Raw genomic sequence first — 20,469 nt, 5'->3', positions numbered from 1 at the left:
AAAGATTTTTTAATGTGTGATACATGTGACTGTGAATAAAAGAGAGGATAACTGTTTTTAAGCTTCTTTCAAATGTAAAGGACAAATGAGAGGTGCAGCTTTCTCCACACAGGGGCGCCAAAGTGACTTCCTACAGCAGCTCCAAGGAGAAAACTTCACTGCATCGTAACATCTCTACTAAAGTGACGGAGACAAACACAGACAAGATATCAAGGGGTAGTTTATTTATATAAAAAGACACGAAGAACATGTGTGAAAGTGCTTTGATAACATCACGGCAGAAGACAACAGAGACAGAAGTTTTTTAAAGGAATTAAAGGACAGACTGGACCACACGGTGTCTCGTTTCATCTCTTCAGATGAAAAAGAAGGAGCATGTTAACAACAGGAGGCAGGTTGAGTGAGCAGCCTCTCTTTAAAGAAAATAATGCATTTTGTAAAGACGTCTTTAAAGAAAAGAAAGCATCCAGTTCTATGTTGAACTCTCCTTCAGAGGCAGCCCGTCTGCTGGTCTGGTTTCTAACTTGACTGAGAGTATGTTGAGTGAGTACACTGTGGTGTGGTTAGTTTAAACATCAGGATTAAGTGTTCAAGTCTTACAGAGAGAGAAACACTAAAACAATCCTTACACAGAACTTTAAAGGCAGTTAAAAAAGTAAAAACAGCAGGTTCAGTTTCAGACTATAAGCGACCGCAGTTGTGCGCAGCGTCAGCTTCTTTGATCCAGGACAGTGGTCCGAGGTTTGTACCCGAGTAGTTCAAGTGTTCCTAGGTCAGTGTGATCTCCGACGAGTCTTTGGCATCGATCACTCTGAAGACGCCCACCTTCTCTCTCTTTGTGCTCCCCTTGCCTTTGTCTGGAAACACAAACCATGCTTCAGTTATTTAAAGAAACAGTGAAAGACCTAGTCCGGACTTTGGTCTCTGAAAAGGTTCTGCTGAGTAATCTTGACCCCTTTGGAAACAATGAGACTCATAATCTACAGTGTATCTTATCTGCTGAGGTAACTGCAGTAAGGTGTCCTGTCCACTAACGCCGGTTTTTGTGCTGGGAGCTGCATGACCTGGATTTCAGAGCGCTTCTCACCAACGTTTACTGTTATTAGTTTAAAAAGTAGTCCCCGCAGCACTTCTGCTTCGATAGGTCTGTTTTGAAATGCTCTGTATGTTTCATACTTTCTTTCATTCAATGACATTTCATCAAGAAACTGTAAAAACTATTGACTATTATAAATCATGTCAGAGCATCAGCAGCAGCTCTAAATTTGGAAATTCTCCCTTTAAAAAAAACGAGTGAGAACTTTTCTCCTCCGTACGGACCTCCACCATTGTTGTTGACGAAGCTGATATCAGAAGGCCCGCCCCTTTTTGAGCTGATTGGTTGGTGATCAGGAAGTGACTTTAATGACGCGGCGGTGTTCTAAAAGTTGAACTGTTTTCAACTGAGAGCTCTGAGACAGAAATCAGCGGACACTGAAGACACTGGGTGCTGGAAACGCTGAATCACATTGAGTTTGAATAGAAATCAGGCTCTGCTAGCGCAAAAAACTGCACCTAAGTCATCGTGTTTTCTCAAAAACAGGCTTGGTTTGATGCCTGACCCTGAGTCTATATTAAAGGTGAAATATCACGCTCTTTTTCATCAATATATATTGGTCTAAGAGGTCCCCAAAACATGTCTTTAATTTTATGCTCAAAAAAACACTTTGAAATCAGATTTTGGTCTGCCTGAAAAACCCTCTTCTTCAGTCCTCCTCAGAACAGTCTGTTTTCTCTCTGACCACGCCCCCTCAGGAAGTGGATGTGCCTCGGCTCTCCAGCACGTTGATCTAATGTTTACATGTTGGCTGAATATACACGGCTGCTCACAGATCGCGTTACTTCAACCCTCTGAATCTGATCCAGAATCTGATCCTGACGGAGAGGCGCCTGCAGCAGGACCTTTCTGAAGGATTGGTCACAGATTTAGTGTTTCTTGTTGTTTATTTGTCAGTATGTCGACGTGTGTCTTGGTACACAGCTACGAACATGTAGCTATGTGGCTATGCTAACCAGCGCTAGCACTTATCCATGATAAATAAAAATCATCCACTAGATCTTCAAATCTGCAGACGTGGGGAGTAAAACCAACCTTTGTGTTTATTAAGACAGCCTACAACTAGCATGCCTCCCTCCTAAGCTCCTTGTTAGCACACATTTGTGCAGGTAATGAAAAACAGAGGAGGGGTTGAGTTGTGTTTTATACAGTCTATGGGCTGAACAAGCTCCGAGCTCTGACTCCGTGACAGACCGGATATTGTTGTTACGTAACAAAAACACGGAAGTCTGAAACGGCTCGTTTCACACACATTTACAGAAAGGTGGAGAAATCAGAACAGGGGCAGAATGGATTTTTTTCATTTTGGGGGGGGGTTTGTAGACATGCCAGGGAAACATATTTCAGGTAGAGAACCATTAAAAAGTCGATTTTGCATGATATGTCACCTTTAACATACTGCAACCAAAGAAGCCCAGGCCCTGAGAGGCAGTCTTGGCCAAGACCTAACTGAGCAGGTCTGAAGCTCTGAATGTTGGTCTCTTATAATCTGTGCCCACAAAGTTTTTCCAAACCAGTTCAACAGATTCAAACAGTTCTTCTGATTCACACAAACTCTGGACTCCAGGGGTCAGGTTTTGAGGATTTTTAAATCGTGCATCACTAAATAAAGACACTGCTCTTAGTTAACATTCAGTTTGTCAAACTTTTCAATACTTTGATGACTCCAAAAGATATCATCTTTTTTTGATAGCAGCGAAAAAAAGTAATCTAATGGTAAACGGATCTACAGTCATATTTCAACCATTGACTGTATAAATAATAGATCCGTGATGTCACACATCTGTTTCTGAAGCGCTGTTTTGAAGTCAATCGTCGGTGGGGGCCATATCATACAGCTACAGTGTTCCCGCCTGTCAATCAAGTCAGTCATTTCCTTAAATGGGCAAAACTTGTAATCTTAAAGGTGAGATATCATGCAAAATGGACTTTTTAATGGTTCTCTACCTGAAATATGTTTCCCTGGCATGTCTACAAACCCCCCAAGAATGAAAAAAATCCATTCTGCCCCTGTTCTGATTTCTCCACCTTTCTGTAAATGTGTGTGAAACCAGCCGTTTCAGACTTCTGTGTTTTAGACTGTATAAAATACAACTCAACTCCTCCTCCGTTTTTCATTACCTGCACAAACGTGGGCTAACAAGGAGCTTAGCAGGGAGGCATGCTAGTTGTAGGCTGTCTTAATAAACACAAAGGTCGGTTTTACTCCCCACGTCTGCAGATTTGAAGATCTAGTGGATGATTTTTATTTATCATGGATAAGTGCTAGTGCTAGTTAGCATAGCCACATAGCTACATGTTCGTAGCTGTGTACCAAGACACACGTCTACATACTGATAAATAAAAATACAAGAAACACTAAATCTGTGACCAATCCTTCAGAAAGGTCCTGCTACAGGCGCCTCTCCGTCAGGATCAGATTCAGAGGGTTGAAGTAACGTGATCTCTGAGCAGCCGTGTATATTCAGCCAACATGTAAACATTAGATCAACGTGCTGGAGAGCCGAGGCACATCCACTTCCTGAGGGGGCGTGGTCAGAGAGAAAACAGACTGTTCTGAGCAGGACTGAAGAAGAGGGTTTTTCAGGCAGACCAAAATCTGATTTCAAAGTGTTCTTTTGAGCATAAACTTTAAAGACATGTTTTGGGGACCTCTTAGACCAATATATATTGATGAAGAAAGCGTGATATGTCACCTTTAATATCTTCTGAACTGTTGCGTTATAAAAAAAATGCACCCCCTGTACAGTGTGTGCTGATAGAGAAATGAGCTATCCAGACCTAAACTATTTTTTGAACCAGGCTGTAAACATGTTTATTTCTGCTGTAAAGATCGTCTTCTTTAAATGGGTGTGTATGTGGTTTCTGGTGTTTCTGCAGCCAGCCTCTAGTGGAAGCTCGATGAACTGCAGTTTTTAGCACGTCCACATGGGCTTCATATTTTGAGACCGGAGGATGCCGCTTGATTTCAACCTAAAGCTCAATGACCCAAAGAGAGAGAAAGCTGCAAAAGTCAGCTGACACAGAGTCCAGCTGAAGTGAGCGGTGTTAATGAAAACAAAGTGGTGAAACAGAATCAAGTATTCATACTGAAGTTCAAGTTTTCATGTTGTGACAGCCTGAGTAACGGCTGTTTCCTGTTCCTCATGTAAGTTTGTTACTTAGGTGAGGAAACCTTTTAAAAAGTGTCACCATATCCCTAAAGGTCTAAGACGCCCCACGCTCCAATAAGAAAGGGACTACTTAGTGAGAATAATTTCTGACCAGGGAAGGATTTTACTTCTTCAATGAAGCTGTGCAGATAGAAAGAGGAGAAAAAACCCTGTCCCCTACACCTTGATATGTGCTCCCACAGAGAGTCAGAAACAGCCTGAGATTCTTCTAGAGTTCACAAAGTCTGTCATTGATCAGACTGTGCATCTGCTCACCCAGTAAGTCACTGCGGTCCAGCAAAACCTCCAGGTCCTTGTCGCTGATCACTTTCCCCCGAGATGCTTTCACCTCCCTGTTTGAGACAAAGAGAAGACATCATCTTTTTATATTCCTCTGACAGAATCTGAAGCTTTGTTTGGAGGAGAGGAGGAGGTCTTACTTCTCTGTGCCTCTAGCTTTGAGCAGATCCATCAGCTCATCCAGATCAAGGCAGCTCTTACTCTGGTTCAGGTCTGCCTTCCCTCCTTTGAACTTATCTGTGCACGAACAACGTAGAGAACAGGACACTTGTTAGATAATGCTGAGATACAGAGCTGAAACATGTCAATTTTCACAGGTTTTAATGATTCATGGATCAAACTAAAACTACTGATGAAGAGAGACATAGAGAAGCTGAATGTTCCTCCACACTCCACCCTCTGCTTTCATTTCAGAGATCAGAGAACATGGACCTCCTGGAGGACTCAGGTTCTCTCTGTCAGTGGAGACACTCACTCTTGTGGATGACCATCTGCTCCAGCTTCCTCTTGGCTGAAGCCCTCTCCAGGATCTTCTGGTCGATGGTGTTGGCTGTGACCAGGCGGTACACTACCACTGGTTTGGTTTGCCCGATGCGGTGACAGCGGTCCTGAGCCTGCAGGTCTGCCTGGGGGTTCTGGGAGGGGACAGATGAATAACCACACAGTGAGTAAACAGTATACATGTACAAGGTTTGGAAAGCATATTTCAGAAACAAGATCCTGATGTAATATTTTAAAGGTCCCTTAAGATGCAAAACACTTTTCCCCCTGCCTGGACAAACTTTACTCGTCCTGAGAACTTGGAGGCAAAAAGCCTCTGCATCGTGTCTGTAGCACACCTGCTGAGAAACCATAGCTTCTACAACAAGGTGTTTTCAATTTGCTCCTGTATAAGCATGCATGCAAAACCACTCCCACTCCTCACATGATTCCACTTCCTTCTGCACTACTATAGTTTTGTGTCTGTGTTTAAGATGTCAAAGGTTAGAGTCAGACACACAAATGGCTCTGTTGTTGGTTGCAAAAAACTAAATGTCTGTATTCGGTCCCAGCACCGGAGGACTGAAGAGAACAGTGACTGCTTTTGATTTCTAACAAAGTGCCAGCTACAGCTGGTGCCGATCTCTTCACCTCAGACTGCAACCACGAGTCAGTACAAGGCCGGGTGTGCTTTGTCACTGACCCTCATTAAAGGATCTAACAACAGCAGCAGACGTGACATTGGCCATTTTGTGACTTGCATAGCTTCTTTTGGAACGCTTGCTGTGTTTGTTCCTGTGTTTTTCCACCTCTGCATCCGTCTGCATCAGTATGCACCCTCCCTCAATCAGTGCACAGCCTCATTATCATAGCATCCTTGCTCACTCAGGTCACTGCATGGATAATGAGGTTAGAAACTAAGATGCTGCAGATTTGTTGATGTTTTCATTCAACACCTTGCCCAAAGCCTGATTTATACTTCTGCGTCCAATCGACGGCGTAGCCTACGCCGGAGGTCCGTATAGCTCCCCTACCTACGCAGAGGCCTACAAACGTAGCTGGCGTGCACCTCCTCCACGTAGAATTGACACGGACTGCAAGCCTTGTGATTGGTCCGGGGATTGGGGGGGCATTGTGTTTCCTGCATTTACAGCATATCAGGGATCCCCGCTCATCGGCCGCACATGGGCCGTGTATTCCATCTCCTCCTCTCTATTCTTCATGTAATCATGTCTGTATGATAAACAGCAACATGTATCAGCTGTAGATTAACAGAACACGCTCTGAAACTCTGTGGAAAAGTAAACAGAGATCGTAGCGGGGCCGGAAGCAGGCGACCGGCTATCAAAGAGACCACACTGCCCTCAAGAGTTTCAGAGGAGAATTGCTGCACGACACGGACACACCGACGCACAACAGGGTTCCCACTCTTTTCCAAGATAATTTTCCAGGACATTTCAAGGACATTTTCAGGGATGATCAAGCTGGTATGACAGTCTAAATTCCTAAATAGTCTAATATGTTCCTCTCAGTGGAAGTCTACATTAAAAGACGTGCAGTCTATGGCTATCCATGAAATCATCTCTTACATGCTTAAAAATGATGGCAAATTGATTACAGAATAATGCAACCACAGATGTAGAGCACCTTGTTAGTGCAACCAAGTAACAATGATGGGCAACTCTCATCTCAGCTTTCTCTTTTCTCTAAAGTTATAAAATTAGCTAAGTAAAAAACAAAAGAGCCAGCAAAGGACTCTGGAAGCTGCCTTACTGAAATAAATAAATGATAATAATAATCAGAGGATCAGTGCATAAATTGACCTAAATAGATCTGAATGACAAAAACGGCCACAAATGTCGAATAGGAATGTGTTTTTTTAAACGTGTCAGGTCTCACGCAGTTATGTTGGAATCATTTTCCAGGATAATCCGTGATTTTCCAGGACATTTTACTTTTTCTCCCATTTTCCAGGTGTTTTCCAGTACTGGAAAACTGGTCAACTGTTTTCCAGGTTTTCCAGGACGCGTGGGAACCCTGACACAAGTATGTGGGGCTCATGTCCGAGTCACCCCGGCTGCGAAGGGGTGATGCAGAAGTATAAATCAGCCTTAAGAGTCGACTAGGACACGTTGTCAGCAGATAAGAATTACGTTCAATGGGACCTTAAATCTGCACCCACCCAGTCACTGTCAAAGATGATGACAGTGTCAGCAGCTGTCAGGTTGATCCCGAGTCCTCCTGCTCTGGTGCTCAACAGGAACAGGAACACCTCTGGGTCCTTGGAGAACTTTGTCATCTGAGGAAGAGGAGGGATGAAAGATGTGGAGTTCAAAATGACAGAATCACTGAATCTTTGGAAAGCAGCAACTTTGTTTTTTTGAATGTTCTCTACTAATGAGCAGAGTATCCTCACAGAGCCGTGCACAGTCATCTGCTCTCAATGCTGCACAGCAAACAGAAACACACTTCATCTTCAGGCTTCAGCAAACTCACGTTTTCATCTCTGTCAGCGTACGACATGGTGCCGTCCAGTCGACTGTACTGGAAGCCCCGCAGGTAGCAGTAGTCCATCAGGAGATCCAAGATGGAGGTCATCTGACTGAAGATCAGCACCTGGATCACAAGAACCAATCAGTGCTGCAGAACAATTAGCTCCAGTTCAAGCTCAGCACACTTAACACTTTACTGCCCTCAGGTGAACAAACACCTCCTCCCGAACTAGCTGTGTGACACTGATCGTAACTTTGTTTACCCTCCACCTTCGCAGTATTCCACCCACAGCTCACCTTGTGTCCTCTCTCCTTCAGCGCAGGCAGCAGTCTGTCCAAAATGAGGAACTTCCCGGAGTTCTGCACGAGCTGCTCGTCGATCTGCAGGGAGACAGCAGGACGCACAGTTCATAAAGGAGGGATCACATAACATAAACATGACCTTCATGCAGTCTGATTAAAGTACCCTTAAGGCGTTTTTCAACCAGAGGAACTTTACCCTGGAACTACGTGCGTTTCGGCCAGAGGACTCAGGGTCTAAATTTAGTTCAGGGGTAGATAATCTCCTCCCTTAAAAGCCCCTGCTAGGGGGGGTAGTACTTTTCAAAGGTCCCTGGACTTTCGGGGGGCAGGTCCTGCAATGCTGAACGTGTCTGATTGGTAGATTAACCACAGTGTTTTTATTCCTCCCTCCGTCCACAATAACATCACACACATCTGTGATTCACTTGATTTCTCTTTCTTTCATTAGTTTTTATTTGTTCTATCTTTTTTGTATGTGTGTGTACTTTTCAAAAGAAGAAGCTGTGATTCTCTTGATTTAGCAGCTTGTAACAGTAGTCATCTCTCAGCCCACAGTGAATGCGTCTCTCCTGGTGTTCCGGTTTTAAAAGTGACCCTGTAAACTGGAGACCTTCAGCTGAACGTGTCAGTGTTTGTGGAGTTTACACAGCTGTTGAAACACAGAGGGAGTTCCTGGGAATGCAAACTAGTTTAGTTTTCATTAAGATTTCAAAATATCCTCATCAGATATTTAATGATGGTCTAAAGACGTTTATGAGGGATGCATCCGGCTGAGAGTCTCCAGTTAACAGGGTCGCCGTTTAAACCAAAACACCGGCCGATCTCTGCCACGGCTTTTTGAGTTCAAAAGGATTTTAAAGCCGTGTTGAAACGTCTTTGCTACTCGCGCTTATCTCCTCTCACGTGTTGATTCAGTGAATCCATCTGTGATGAAATATAGCAACATCTAAAACAGACCAGCTGAGTCTCTTCATGCTAACAGGCTAACTGTTGTGTTGCTCATAATGATACCTGCCTGTCCATCTGCTTCTATGGTGTCATCTGTGATGAATGGCATTCCTCTTTGTTTTACTGCCCTCTACTGGTCTGGTGGTATAGTACATTTACTTTTTTTTCCTCCATACGTCACTGGCCTGATTTACACAATCTACTCGAGACTTCAGCCCGCAGTCGAAACACAGACAACAATGGGGGCACAGGAACCTTTTAGTTCCGGGTAACGTAGTTCTGGGGGCTATAAGACCCGGAACTCTTGGTCGAAATGCACCTTTAGTGCTTCAAACAGCACCTGTAGCACCATGTTACTATACCAAAGAAGAAGAGACCACACATCACCTTGAACTGCTGTGTGGCAGGGTCCAGAGGATACTCCACCAGGTAGGGGTGGTTACAGCATCTCTTCAGCAGCATGAGGATGTTCTGAAGCTTCAGGTTGATCTGAGCGTCCAGCGGGCTCTGGACGTCCAGCACTGCAGGGGAGCTGGAGGAGTTGGAGACAGGACAGACAGGGTGAGGAAATGAAACTCACACAGAAACCTCACATTAAAACACAGCTGAGAGTCGTGTACGCAGCTCTGACCTCTGCTCCTGTTCCTTGCGGACCCTCTCCAGATATTTCTCCAGGTCGTACGGGGTTTCTTTTTCTGATTCTTTGTAGTCCACCACCTTTCTGCTGCGACGCTTCGGCCTGCCGCTTGATGTCAACGCAACAGGTTCCTCCGTCTATAGAAGACAGGAGAAAATAAAACTTCAATCCCTCCAACACTTTAAAAGACAAACAAACAAACATCAGTTCTCTGAGAAAAAGCGAAGACCGGTGCTGAAACAGTTGAAGAATTGCTGAAGGTATACAAAACAAAACATCAGATCGTTTCAACAGGAACAAGAACAACAGAAGCGCCTTCTTCAGAGACTAACAATGACTGTTTTTAAAGACAGGCGACACATCCTCACCTCCTGTTATCAAGAAGTGGAGGAGCATCACACGCCCTGCTTCATGACCAACAGTAGGGGGAGCTCCAAATCCAGCTTTACTTTAGGGGAGCTGTCATATTGTTCATCTTTTTTAGTCTTTTATGACCAATCAAGTGATAACAGAAATAAATGTTTTCCATCAGATGCTGATTAAAGGCTCTTTTGACAACTTAAACCTGGAGCTGTGTTAAACAGGCTTTCAGTCGGACAGACCTAGAGAAATATATTACGGTAAAAACATCCTCCAGGTCCCTCCTTTAATTCTTGTTTACTCAAACATACACTACCAGTCAAAAGTTTGGATCATTCATTCAAGGGTTTGTATTTATTGTAATGATTGTAAACACTGTAGATTAATACTGAAGACATCAACACTATGAAAGAACATATATGGAATTATTGAATGAACCAAAAAGTGTTAAACAAAGCAGAATCTGTTTTATATTTTAGATTCTGTAAAGTAGCCCCCTTTTTCCTTCATGACAGCTTTGCACACTCTTGGTATTCTCTCAGTCTGCTTCATGAAGTGGTCTCCTGGAATGGTTTCTAATGAACATGAGCCTTGTCAAGAGTTCATTTGTAGAATGACTTGCCTTCTTAATGTGTTTGAGACCATCAGTTGTGTTGTTCAGAGGTAGGGTTAGTACACAATGGATAGCCCTATTTGACTACTGTTGTAATCCAGATTATGGTAAAACCAGATTATTTCATAGTTTTGATGTCTTCAGTATTAATCTACAATGTTGAAAATAATTAAGATAAATAAAAACCATTGAATGAGAAGGTGTGAACAAACTTGCTCTAAGTTTAAAAAATGTGACGTTCTGGTGACTGCAGAGGTTTGGGATTGGTCATAAACTGCTCACACTAAAGCCTGGTTTATCCTTCTGCAGGGGCTACGCAGTCCTATGCACGTTGCCCCCATGCATAGGACTGCGTAGCCCCTGCACACGTAGCCGATATGACCCTCCTCCAAAAAGTAACTACAAGTTGAATCGATGCAGACCCAGCCCTGTGATTGGTCCTCTTCATGGTATTGTTTTTCCTGTACTTACAGCACTTACAGACGTCTGAAACAAACTCATAGTAAGCTCATCTCCAGCTTTACCCAGAGGCTGAAGGATCTTTATGAATCCAGAAGAACTCCAGCGTGTGATTTAAAGTGTGAGTTAGACTCTGCCTGTGTGTTAGAAATAAATCAGGAGGATGAGATGATTCTGAAGTTACCTTCTCCTGACCCAGCATCTTGCCGATAGTCTTGTTGACCACGGCGGTGTAAAAGGCTTCCTGTTTGGCCACCAGAGGAGCGTAAACAACGATCTCCTTCTTCGGAGGAACCTCCAGAGTCACGTCCGACTTCAACCTCCTCAGCAGGAACGGAGTCAGGATCTGAGACAGGATGGTGGGGGTTACACGGGGTGTCTCTTAGCATACCTCACATACTGAATCTTTAAACTATCACCATTTAAATTTATCGTTTATTATTTGTTTTCTTTGTTTCTTTCTCTTCCCTCCCTTTCCATCCTCATCTTCATGAACCCTTAGACTGATGAAGACAACGTTTAGACATTTGATTTAGGCAGCTACACAAACTACAGAGGATTCTACCTTCATGTTAAAGCCATCTTATTAATCACAGTGAATATATGTTTGTCATATGGGTGTATTGGTGTGCAGTGTGTTGATGGTTTGAAGGACTGACCTGGTGCAGCATGCTCAGGATGTTCTGCTCACGCTCGGCAGCCACCACGTTCTCTGCTTCACCGAGGGAGTCGATGTCAAACCACGACTCGAAACTAAACGAGAAACAGAGGGTCAGACATGAACCAGGACTGAAAGTGACGCATTGAGCAACTCAGACTCATCACATGAACTGGACAGTTTAACAGGTATGACTTTTACTCTCTAAAGAACCACGTCTGAAGGTCTGATCAGCTCAGAACAAACAGAGGTGCGAGGGTTTAGTCTACTGCACCTCAGGCAGGAGAGCTGAATCTCATTTCACTTCATACACGTGGTCCGGGAGGCAGACACCCTCTCTACTTTTAAGAGTAGGCTTCAAACTTTCCTTTTTGATAAAGCTTATAGTTAGAGCTGGATCAGGCTTGGACCAGATCTTAGTTATGCTGCCTATCTCTTACTTTAACTCTTCCTGTCCCATTAAAGTTACTAACCATAGACCTTTCTGGAGTCCCTGAGCTCCCTTGTCTCGTAGGTTCCTCTGGATCTCTGCTGCTGTGGACGTTCCAGACTCCAGCTACAACAACTACTACTATCTGTCTCTCCACTATCATCTCTCTCTCTCTTCATCTCCCTCTATCCCTCTCTCCAACACGGTCTCAGCAGATGTGTGTCTAACATGAGTCTGGTCCTGCTGGAGGTTTCTACCTGTTAAAGGAAGTTTGTCCTTGCCACTGTAACTTGCTAAATGCTGCAAAGTGCTCTGCTCATGGTGGATTAAGATGAGATCAGACTGAGTCCTGTCTGTTAGATGGGACTGGATTTTACCCTGTCTTGATGTTGGGTCTTTGTTAATAATAGAACATAGAGTATGGTCTAGACCTGCTCTGTTTGGAGTCTGAGGAGAACATTTGTTGGGATTTGGTGCTTTATAAATAAAGATTGATTGAAGTGGAGCATGTGCTGGCAGAGGTCGGTGCATATTTGAAAGAATCAGTAGTTCTTCACAGAAGCTGTTCGTACCTCTTGAGGTCATCAAACACCTCTGGCAGGAGGAAGTTGAGGAGCGACCAGAGCTCGGCGAGGTTGTTCTGCAGCGGCGTTCCCGTCAGCAGCAGCTTGTTGTCTGTGGGCAGCATCTTGAGCTCCCTCACCAGACGACAGTTCAGGTTTTTGATTCTGTGGCCCTCGTCCACGATCAGGTACTTCCACTGGAAGCGCTGGAGGAGGACACAGAAGAGGAGCGGCTCATTATAAAGGAGTCATGAGATCAGGGATCTACGGACTGATTTACAACCCTGTGTGAAATATTTTATAGACACATTAAAAAACAAAGACCAGACTTATTCTACGGCTCACAACGCTCACAGTATGTTTGTTTATGTGAGCAGGAATGCAGAAAGCGAAAACACTTTGTTAATCAGCTCTAACAGACAACCACCAAATCTGAGAAGTGATAACAGGGACAGTATTTAAACCCTGATTCAATGATCACATGAGAAAAACCAGAGATCAGAATCCACACTGCATGGTTTCTGGTTAATGGCTGCCTCTCTTTGGTCACATGTTGGTCTGATTCATGGTACTTGAGTCCTTGGAAAACCCACACATTTGAGTGGTGTAACACAGGACTTCCACCAGATCCGTGCCCGGTCCATTTCCGATCCACTACGGTCCGGCTCCGTGCTCTCTCATCCATCAACACCCACCGGTTGTGTTTTCAGAACGCAGCACGGAGCAGGACCGCCGGACAGCTGGAGTCATGTGACCGAGGTGTTCCTGCGGTAATGCCTGAATGAAGGATTCTCCTCCTCCTCTCCTCATCCATGTTGTCTTTCTGGTCCTCTGAAAACCTCTGACCTGTTGACTCCAGGCCTGGCTCCGCTCATCATGACGATTTGTTGTTGTAGTTAAGTGAAATACGATCTGGTGATAACACAGAGTGTTTTATTCTGAAAATTAACCGGATGTTTTCATTTTGTTTTGGTGAAACCTGACTTCCTGTCCCGCTCCATCTGCTCTGTTGAGATTGATGCGTCGTGCTCCAGCATTAGGCAAAAATAGAAGTCTTGTGTATCTGATCTGGAGGGCTCCGACCTGCCGGATCAGAGATGCAGCCGGAACGCAACAGAGTGGATCCAGTAGAAGTTAACACATTGACTAGAATAGAAACCTATCAGATCCGGTGCTGTGACGGATCGGAGACGGCCTGGAGATGGACCGGAGACGGACCGGAGACGGATCTAGTGGAATTCGGCCGTCACTTGTTGCAGACATTTCACCTGGAATCAGTCGGATTCAGAGCTGTGACAGATCGGAGACGGACCGGACACGGATCTGGTGGAATTTGGCCGTAAAGGTTGGTGTAAACATGTTGCTATAGTCGGGATGTACCTGTAGGAACTTCCTGTCGATCATGGAGATTTCGAAGGAGGTGATGACCACAGGACACATGTCCAGGGCCCCCTGAGGCTTGCGGATCTGCTTCAGCATCTTGGCTCTCTCTGCCTGGGGGCCATGGTACAGCAGCACAGACACCTGGGACAGAAACATGACACAGACTCGGTTCAGGATCAGACAGAGTACAGCAGGTTACTGAAGTTTCTCTTTCTACAGTCACCTATATCTTTTCTCATTACCCGGCTCTCTTACTAATCTTCCTCCGGCTGTGTAAGATGCTTGATTGCTTGACAGCGGTTATGAACTTTCACTAACATGAGCAACACCAGAGACAAACTGATCACACGTCATGTCAAATCAATCCACTGAAAAGAGTTCAGACACATTTAGCTTCTGCTTGTTGACACCATAGACCGTAAGGTGAGGGGAAACCGTTAGCTTCTGTTAGCATCAAAACAATGTGGCTAAAACGTTAGCTTCAGTTAGCATGCTAAATCAGCAGGCTACGTATGTTTTCATCTTGGATCCTGTCCATCAATATGATGAAGGAGTGGAGCAGGTGAGAGAAACTTTAGGTTAGTGATCTCTACAAAGAAACTTAAACCTCCTACCTCTGGTGTGAACCGCTTGAATTCACTGATCCAGTTGGGCAGAGTGGAGAGAGGGGCCACCACCAGGAAGGGGCCCATCACTTTCTTCTCGATCATCATGGCCACGTGAGCGATGCACTGGATGGTCTTACCCAGACCCATCTCATCGGCCAGGATCCCGTTGATGCCGTTCTCCCACAGCATCTGACGGCACAGAGGACACAGAGCAGACTGCGTCAGACACGGCTGCAGGCTGGACACCAGATGACATATGATTCTACTATCGCAGACCAACGGGGTCCATCTAAGGTGACCTGGATACTAAAGTCATTTAAATTAAAGAGTGAACACTTAAGATCTGACTTGAAAATAGACCCCCTGGTTTCTTTTTCTCATGCAGGAGATGAAATCATCAAACAAAAGCTCCAGAACAGTCCCTGAACAGACCTGGAGGTACAACAACTTCTGATTCTGAGGTGAAGATGAACTTTGAGACTCAGATTAATGTAATCACGATCCAGGTTCAGTTCTGCTGGACCCAACACACGTGGCAGAAGAAGAGGGGGGACCACACAGGAGATGAATTCAGAATACATGAAGTCTCCATGAAGCCTTACTGACCCTCAGCCACTCGATGCCTTCGATCTGGTACCACCTCATGACCCCTCCAGTGAAGGCCTGCGGCTGCTGGGCGGGGACCGGCTGGCCGTCCACCTTCCTGTCAGGATGCAGGAGCTGCTTGGCGTTGTCTCTCACCGCCTCCGACAGACGGTTCTTTATGTCTTCGTTGGAGTCGCTCATCTTCTCGATGTCCTCCGCCTCCAGTTTCTTTTGAGCTGGAGCTTCGTCCTGATATCAAATACAAACAGAGACACGAGTTAAGGCGCTTTTCAACCAGAGACACTTTTAGAGTCATTGATTTCAACCCTGAGGATCCATCTCCACCTCAAAACAAGAGCCACCTGCTGTACCCACAGGAATAAGAGTACAAATGGAGTGAAGCCTTACCTCGTCCTCCACTTTGGATCTTTTGGCCTGCGACATGATCTCCTGGAAGGACAGAATCAAGAGGAAACAACGTGAGCAGATCAACAGAACAAATATGAACAACAAGAGAGACAGAAGAGCAGCTTACCTCTTTTGACATGACGTCTGCTATCTTGTAGTCGTCCTCTCTCCTCCTCTTCTTCTTATCTTTTTGAACAAGAAACACAATCATGAATTTTTTTGCTGTTTTGTTTAGTTTTTAAGTTTTTAAATCAGAGTTTACAGTAATCACTGGTTTGAAAAACATTATGAAATACAAAAACAGAAATCTGCTTACCTTTCTCAGGCTCAGTGTTGTTTGTTTTTTTCATCTAAACAAAAGTAAACTTCTGTTAATAAGCAGAACAATGAACACAAAACTTTAATCATTCATGTGTTCATTTATTTATTTCTCACCTTCTTTGGATTCTTTTCAAGTTTCTCCTTCTTGACTTTCTCCTGAAAACAGAATGAGAGATGTCAGGAGCGAGAAAACACGCATGACGGGTAGAGACTGCCTCTCTCTCTCTCTCTCTCTCTCTCTCTCTCTCTCTCTCTCTCTCTCTCTCTCTCTCCCTCTCTCTCTCTCTCTCTCTCTCTCTCTCTCTTTTTTATTGAGTTTTCCATGGATGTAATCATGATACATTTTTCTTGCAGCATGCATTGCTGGTAAACACATACAAAAAAAAAAACATAGAACAGCTGCTGCAGTATTTAAGGTTGCCATTCCCCTTCCATGCCCCATCCCATCCCACCCATTCCCACCCAAGCCCTCCCTTCAACCCCACATCCCAGATTTCACATAATGTGTAAGTAAGCAAATGGGGAAATAAGATAATTCATTAGTAAAAATATAAATAACAATAATAAATAAGTAAACACGCACACACACACAATAAATAAATAAATAATAATAATAGTAATCAAGAAATTGGAAAAGGAAGAGAAAATAAAATAAATAAATAAAAATATTGTGGCATCCATTCTTCTACTCTGCTATTGTTCATTTCTTATTTAGAGGACTTGCAGGCTGTCATAATATTTAAAAAAGGGGGTCCAAGTCTTACTAAAATTGTTTAAGGAACCATTTAAGGTATATTTTATTTTTTCAAGTTTAAGAAAATACATGGTATCTGTAAATACATGGTATCTGTATCTCTCTCTCTCTCTACCTCATTCTGTTGTTGCTCCATCTTGGTCAGCAGGAACTTGGAGTAGATGTTGCTCTTCTGAAGGAGATGCTGCAGCCTCTTGAAGCGCATGTCATGAGAGTCTCTCTGCCATGTTTCCCGAGCCTGGAGAGGAGCATTAGTAGAATATAACAAACAACAACAATGACAGAGACAGAAAATCAGTGAACGAGCCCCCACAGTCACACGGGGGAGAGTAAAATGAAGGAGAGCATCACGGTTAAAAACTGATCTTTTCAGGATGAGGTGGGCGCCTGATGCTTCATCTCTTTTTGGATTGACTTTCTGATGGACTGATTTGTCCTAAACATTATTATTATTATTATTATTGTATTTATCTATTTATCTTAAAAGTTTACTGTATTAATTTATTTTATTATTCTAATTATTATTTATAAAATTATTTTGATCGATTAATTTAACTCTTATTTTCTTTAAAGTTTACTGTATGTATTTTTATTGTTATTCTAATTATTATTTATACAATTATTTTGATTTATTAATTCAACTCTTATTTAATTTAACTTTTTGTTTGTATTATTTACTCATTTTTTAATGTTTTACTATCCTTTATGTATTTATCTTTACTTTCAGACTATGGACTACGTGTTTTCAAAACACACTTTTTAAAAAATATATTTGTACATGAGATCAGTCTCTGAGTCTAATGATCTAATGGCTGCATTGTTGTTTCGTGTTGTGTTGGCTGAGTTTAATAAAAATGTTAAAAAATAAATAAATAAATAAATAAATAAATGAGTGAACAGAAATAATGTGATAGCATTTGTTGACTCGAAATCTTTAGAGATGACGTTCATGTTTTGAACCATGCAGAGTATCTGCTTCAGTTGATGGTCACCTTGTTAATGTGAATAATTGAACATGTGCAGATTACAGTGGCAGATATCTGTTGCATCACATCGTGTTAATAACTGCAAACAAGTCTGCCCCATGTTTTTACAGTGTGAGGTTTTTGCTTACAGGGAGAAAAGAGAAAAAAAGTTTTAAATATTTCATGTTGAAATGATTTATCTTTATCACACTTTTTTTATTTTGCTGCTTTTCTGATGATTTCTGCATCTAATTACATCATTAGAGTACTTGTGTTTTTTTAAAAGTCTGTTTTTATTAACTTGTAGGGACCACTTTGAATAAGTGAAGCAGCTGAAGAGACTTTTAAAGCTCCTTCTTTATTTTGTCAAAAAAAACATATTTTTTATATTAAAGATGCTTTTTATAATTTTATTTGTTAGACTGAATTTGTGCTCACTCAAATACAGTATACTGACTCCTGTAATGACTAATGACTTACGTTCACTAAGGATTTATTATGGAGAATAATGTGTTTCCCTTGACCAGATGGTGGAATAAATAACAACAAAGCAGAAATAAGTAAAAACTATTTTAAAAATAAATCTGAATCGACCATTTGGTACATTTTATTTTTAATATTAGAATCAGCTTCATTCCCTAAAAACTAAATGCTAACAAATTACGAGCCACCTGGATCCTCAGGGGGGGGCGTTTTGGTTGTTCCAAAGTCGAGGCTTGAATCCAAAGGGGGTGGAGCTTTCTCCATCAGAGCCCCTCGACTTTGGAACGACCTCCCTCAAGGAGATAAGGCTCGCAGAGTCAGGGACATCTTTTAAATCTCCTCTTAAAACCCATTTTTACAGACTTGCTTTTATGTGACTTCATCCTTCTAACTTTTTTTAAATTAATATTTGTAGTGTTCATCCAACTAATTATTTGTTTTAAATTTTATTTGATATTTTATTTGATTATTATTTTTTTCAAATGTTTTTTTATTTACTATTTTAATGTTACTAATTTATCCTTTTCACTTTTTCTAATATTCCAGATGTGATGTCGTCCTTTTATTCTGAAAACTTATTTTATTTGTCCTTTTAATGCTTTTATTTACTTTTCCATTTTTATTTATTTATTTATCTTTGAAAACCCTCATAAACAATGATTTATTGGTCTATTGTCACACCACTTCATTCTGTTTAATTTAATTAAACAGTTATTTTTTAACCCTTTGTGTTGTATTCCGTTTTGCATTGTTAAAGTTCCTCCTCCTTGTCTGTTTAAAGGTTCACTTTGTATATGAACCATGCTTTGTTCATCAAAGCACTTTGTAAACATTTGTTTTTTGTTTTTTTTTAAAGGTGCTATATAAATAAAGTTATTATTATTATTATTATTATTATCATCATTATTATTATCATTATTATTATTATTATTGTAATTATCATAAAGCAACATGACACTTGAAGGCAAAGGAAGCAGCCATGTTTATGAATGTTAATGTAGACTGAACACACAGACTCTGCAGTCTGATAGTGGAGGAGTTTATCTATGGAGTGAAGGGATTAGTTAACCAAAGAGTGAGACAAAGAGATCCTGAGCTGGTTTTTGATTCATCTTGAGCACCTGGCAGCCTTTGATGCATTTGGCTCCAGATGACTTCCTGAACAGCTCTCGACATGTTGCGACTATCCACACACACGATCAACTTTAGAGGGAGGAAACATAACCTGAGGCCAAATGAGCAACAAACCTTTTCAAGCATCTCCTTCTCTTTCCTCTCCCCTTCCTCCATCGCCTGTTTCTCCTCGTCCTCCATCTCCTTTGTGATGACCACTTCGGACTCTGTGCTCTCGGCTTTCACGGGCACATCTTTAGAGAAACAACAGCAAGAGTCAGACTGAGGCAGATACTTTTATGTCCCTCTGTAAAGTTGGATTGGATATGATGTGTTGTTCATGCTGGAAGGATTCAGAGGGATTAACGTGACAAACTACAATGCCCCCTCATCATCTCAACCGTGAGTGACATGAGAGAAAGGTGACGTCAATTAAACTTGGATTAACATCAAGATAATCCCCTGGGGGACTGGGGGCCCTTGTGACTGACCCTCAGCAGCTCCAGTCTCCATGGTGGTTCCGAGAGGCTCCTGAGACTCGTCTGGTTTAGGGCAGTGAGGGGAGGCACTCCGAGTCTCTTCCTTGGTGCTGTCAGAGACAGGAAGAACACAAATGATTTACAGAGAAGGAACTTTTCCTGCTGGCTCCTGAGGGGGAGGGACTAACTCCATCCACATGTGTGAAACTCTAAAAATGCTCCATTCTTCATCTGCAATGCATCCAGACACTTAGCAGGGAGTTAATGCTTTATATGAGAGATATGATAAAGTGAGAGTTTGCACTTACAAAACATGCAGATTTTTTCTTTGTTACAAACAATGGGCTCTTTAAAGTTTAAATATTAACAATAAGTGAAAGAACAAAGTCAGAAAACATCAAGATGAAGACATGTTTCCATCATAGGTGGTAGATATTAGAAGTATTATTGTTAAATAAGCAGGTAATGTGCTGCTGTGTTTGCTCCCTGCACTGACAGGTAAGTAGATCAAAGAAAGTAAGGCAGGTATAAAACTTACCAGCTCATTGCAAGGAACAGAGAAGAGGTTTTCGGTCACGAAAATGTATTTTTTGTGGAGAAAAATAAAAACTTGTCTCAGGTAAATGTTACAAAAGCAGGTTCTTGAAGCTGACACACAGTCCTGTAGAGTAGGTGGTCAAATAGCTTCCAGAGGTCGACCCGGAAGTGTGTCGGCGTGCAGGAGAACAGATATCCTGATAAAATCTGAAAGTATTGTTTAACTAAATAAAGTGTAAGAAAGTCTGTAAAGAGACCGAGCTGAATTCAACACTAGTACTCTGTAGGAGCACAGCGTGTGTTCAAACCCCGGTCTGGCAGCCACAGGCAGAATATGAACGT

The 20,469-nt window shown here is 42.5% G+C and overlaps 1 protein-coding gene across 1 annotated transcript; it reads right to left on the bottom strand.

Moving 5' to 3' along the window:
• Nucleotides 1-202: 202 nt before the first annotated feature.
• hells (helicase, lymphoid specific) lies at nt 203-20,469 on the bottom strand. The gene is made up of 23 exons (XM_034681744.1): nt 20,129-20,469; nt 19,603-19,700; nt 19,247-19,365; nt 16,666-16,788; nt 15,911-15,952; nt 15,792-15,825; nt 15,603-15,661; nt 15,476-15,517; nt 15,089-15,316; nt 14,489-14,671; nt 13,872-14,015; nt 12,501-12,697; nt 11,500-11,593; nt 11,025-11,186; nt 9,403-9,545; nt 9,159-9,303; nt 7,818-7,901; nt 7,525-7,644; nt 7,211-7,327; nt 5,024-5,183; nt 4,689-4,785; nt 4,525-4,601; nt 203-857 (listed from the first exon to the last, which is right to left on the bottom strand). The coding sequence occupies exons 1-23, from the start codon at nt 20,134-20,136 to the stop codon at nt 769-771; spliced, it is 2,565 nt and encodes an 854-aa protein (XP_034537635.1). The 5' UTR covers nt 20,137-20,469; the 3' UTR covers nt 203-768.

This window comes from Notolabrus celidotus, chromosome 4, assembly GCF_009762535.1.
Source record: "Notolabrus celidotus isolate fNotCel1 chromosome 4, fNotCel1.pri, whole genome shotgun sequence".
Lineage (NCBI taxonomy): Eukaryota > Metazoa > Chordata > Actinopteri > Labriformes > Labridae > Notolabrus > Notolabrus celidotus.
Note: the sequence above shows the minus strand (reverse complement) of the source record. Positions and strands in the feature narration are given on the sequence as shown.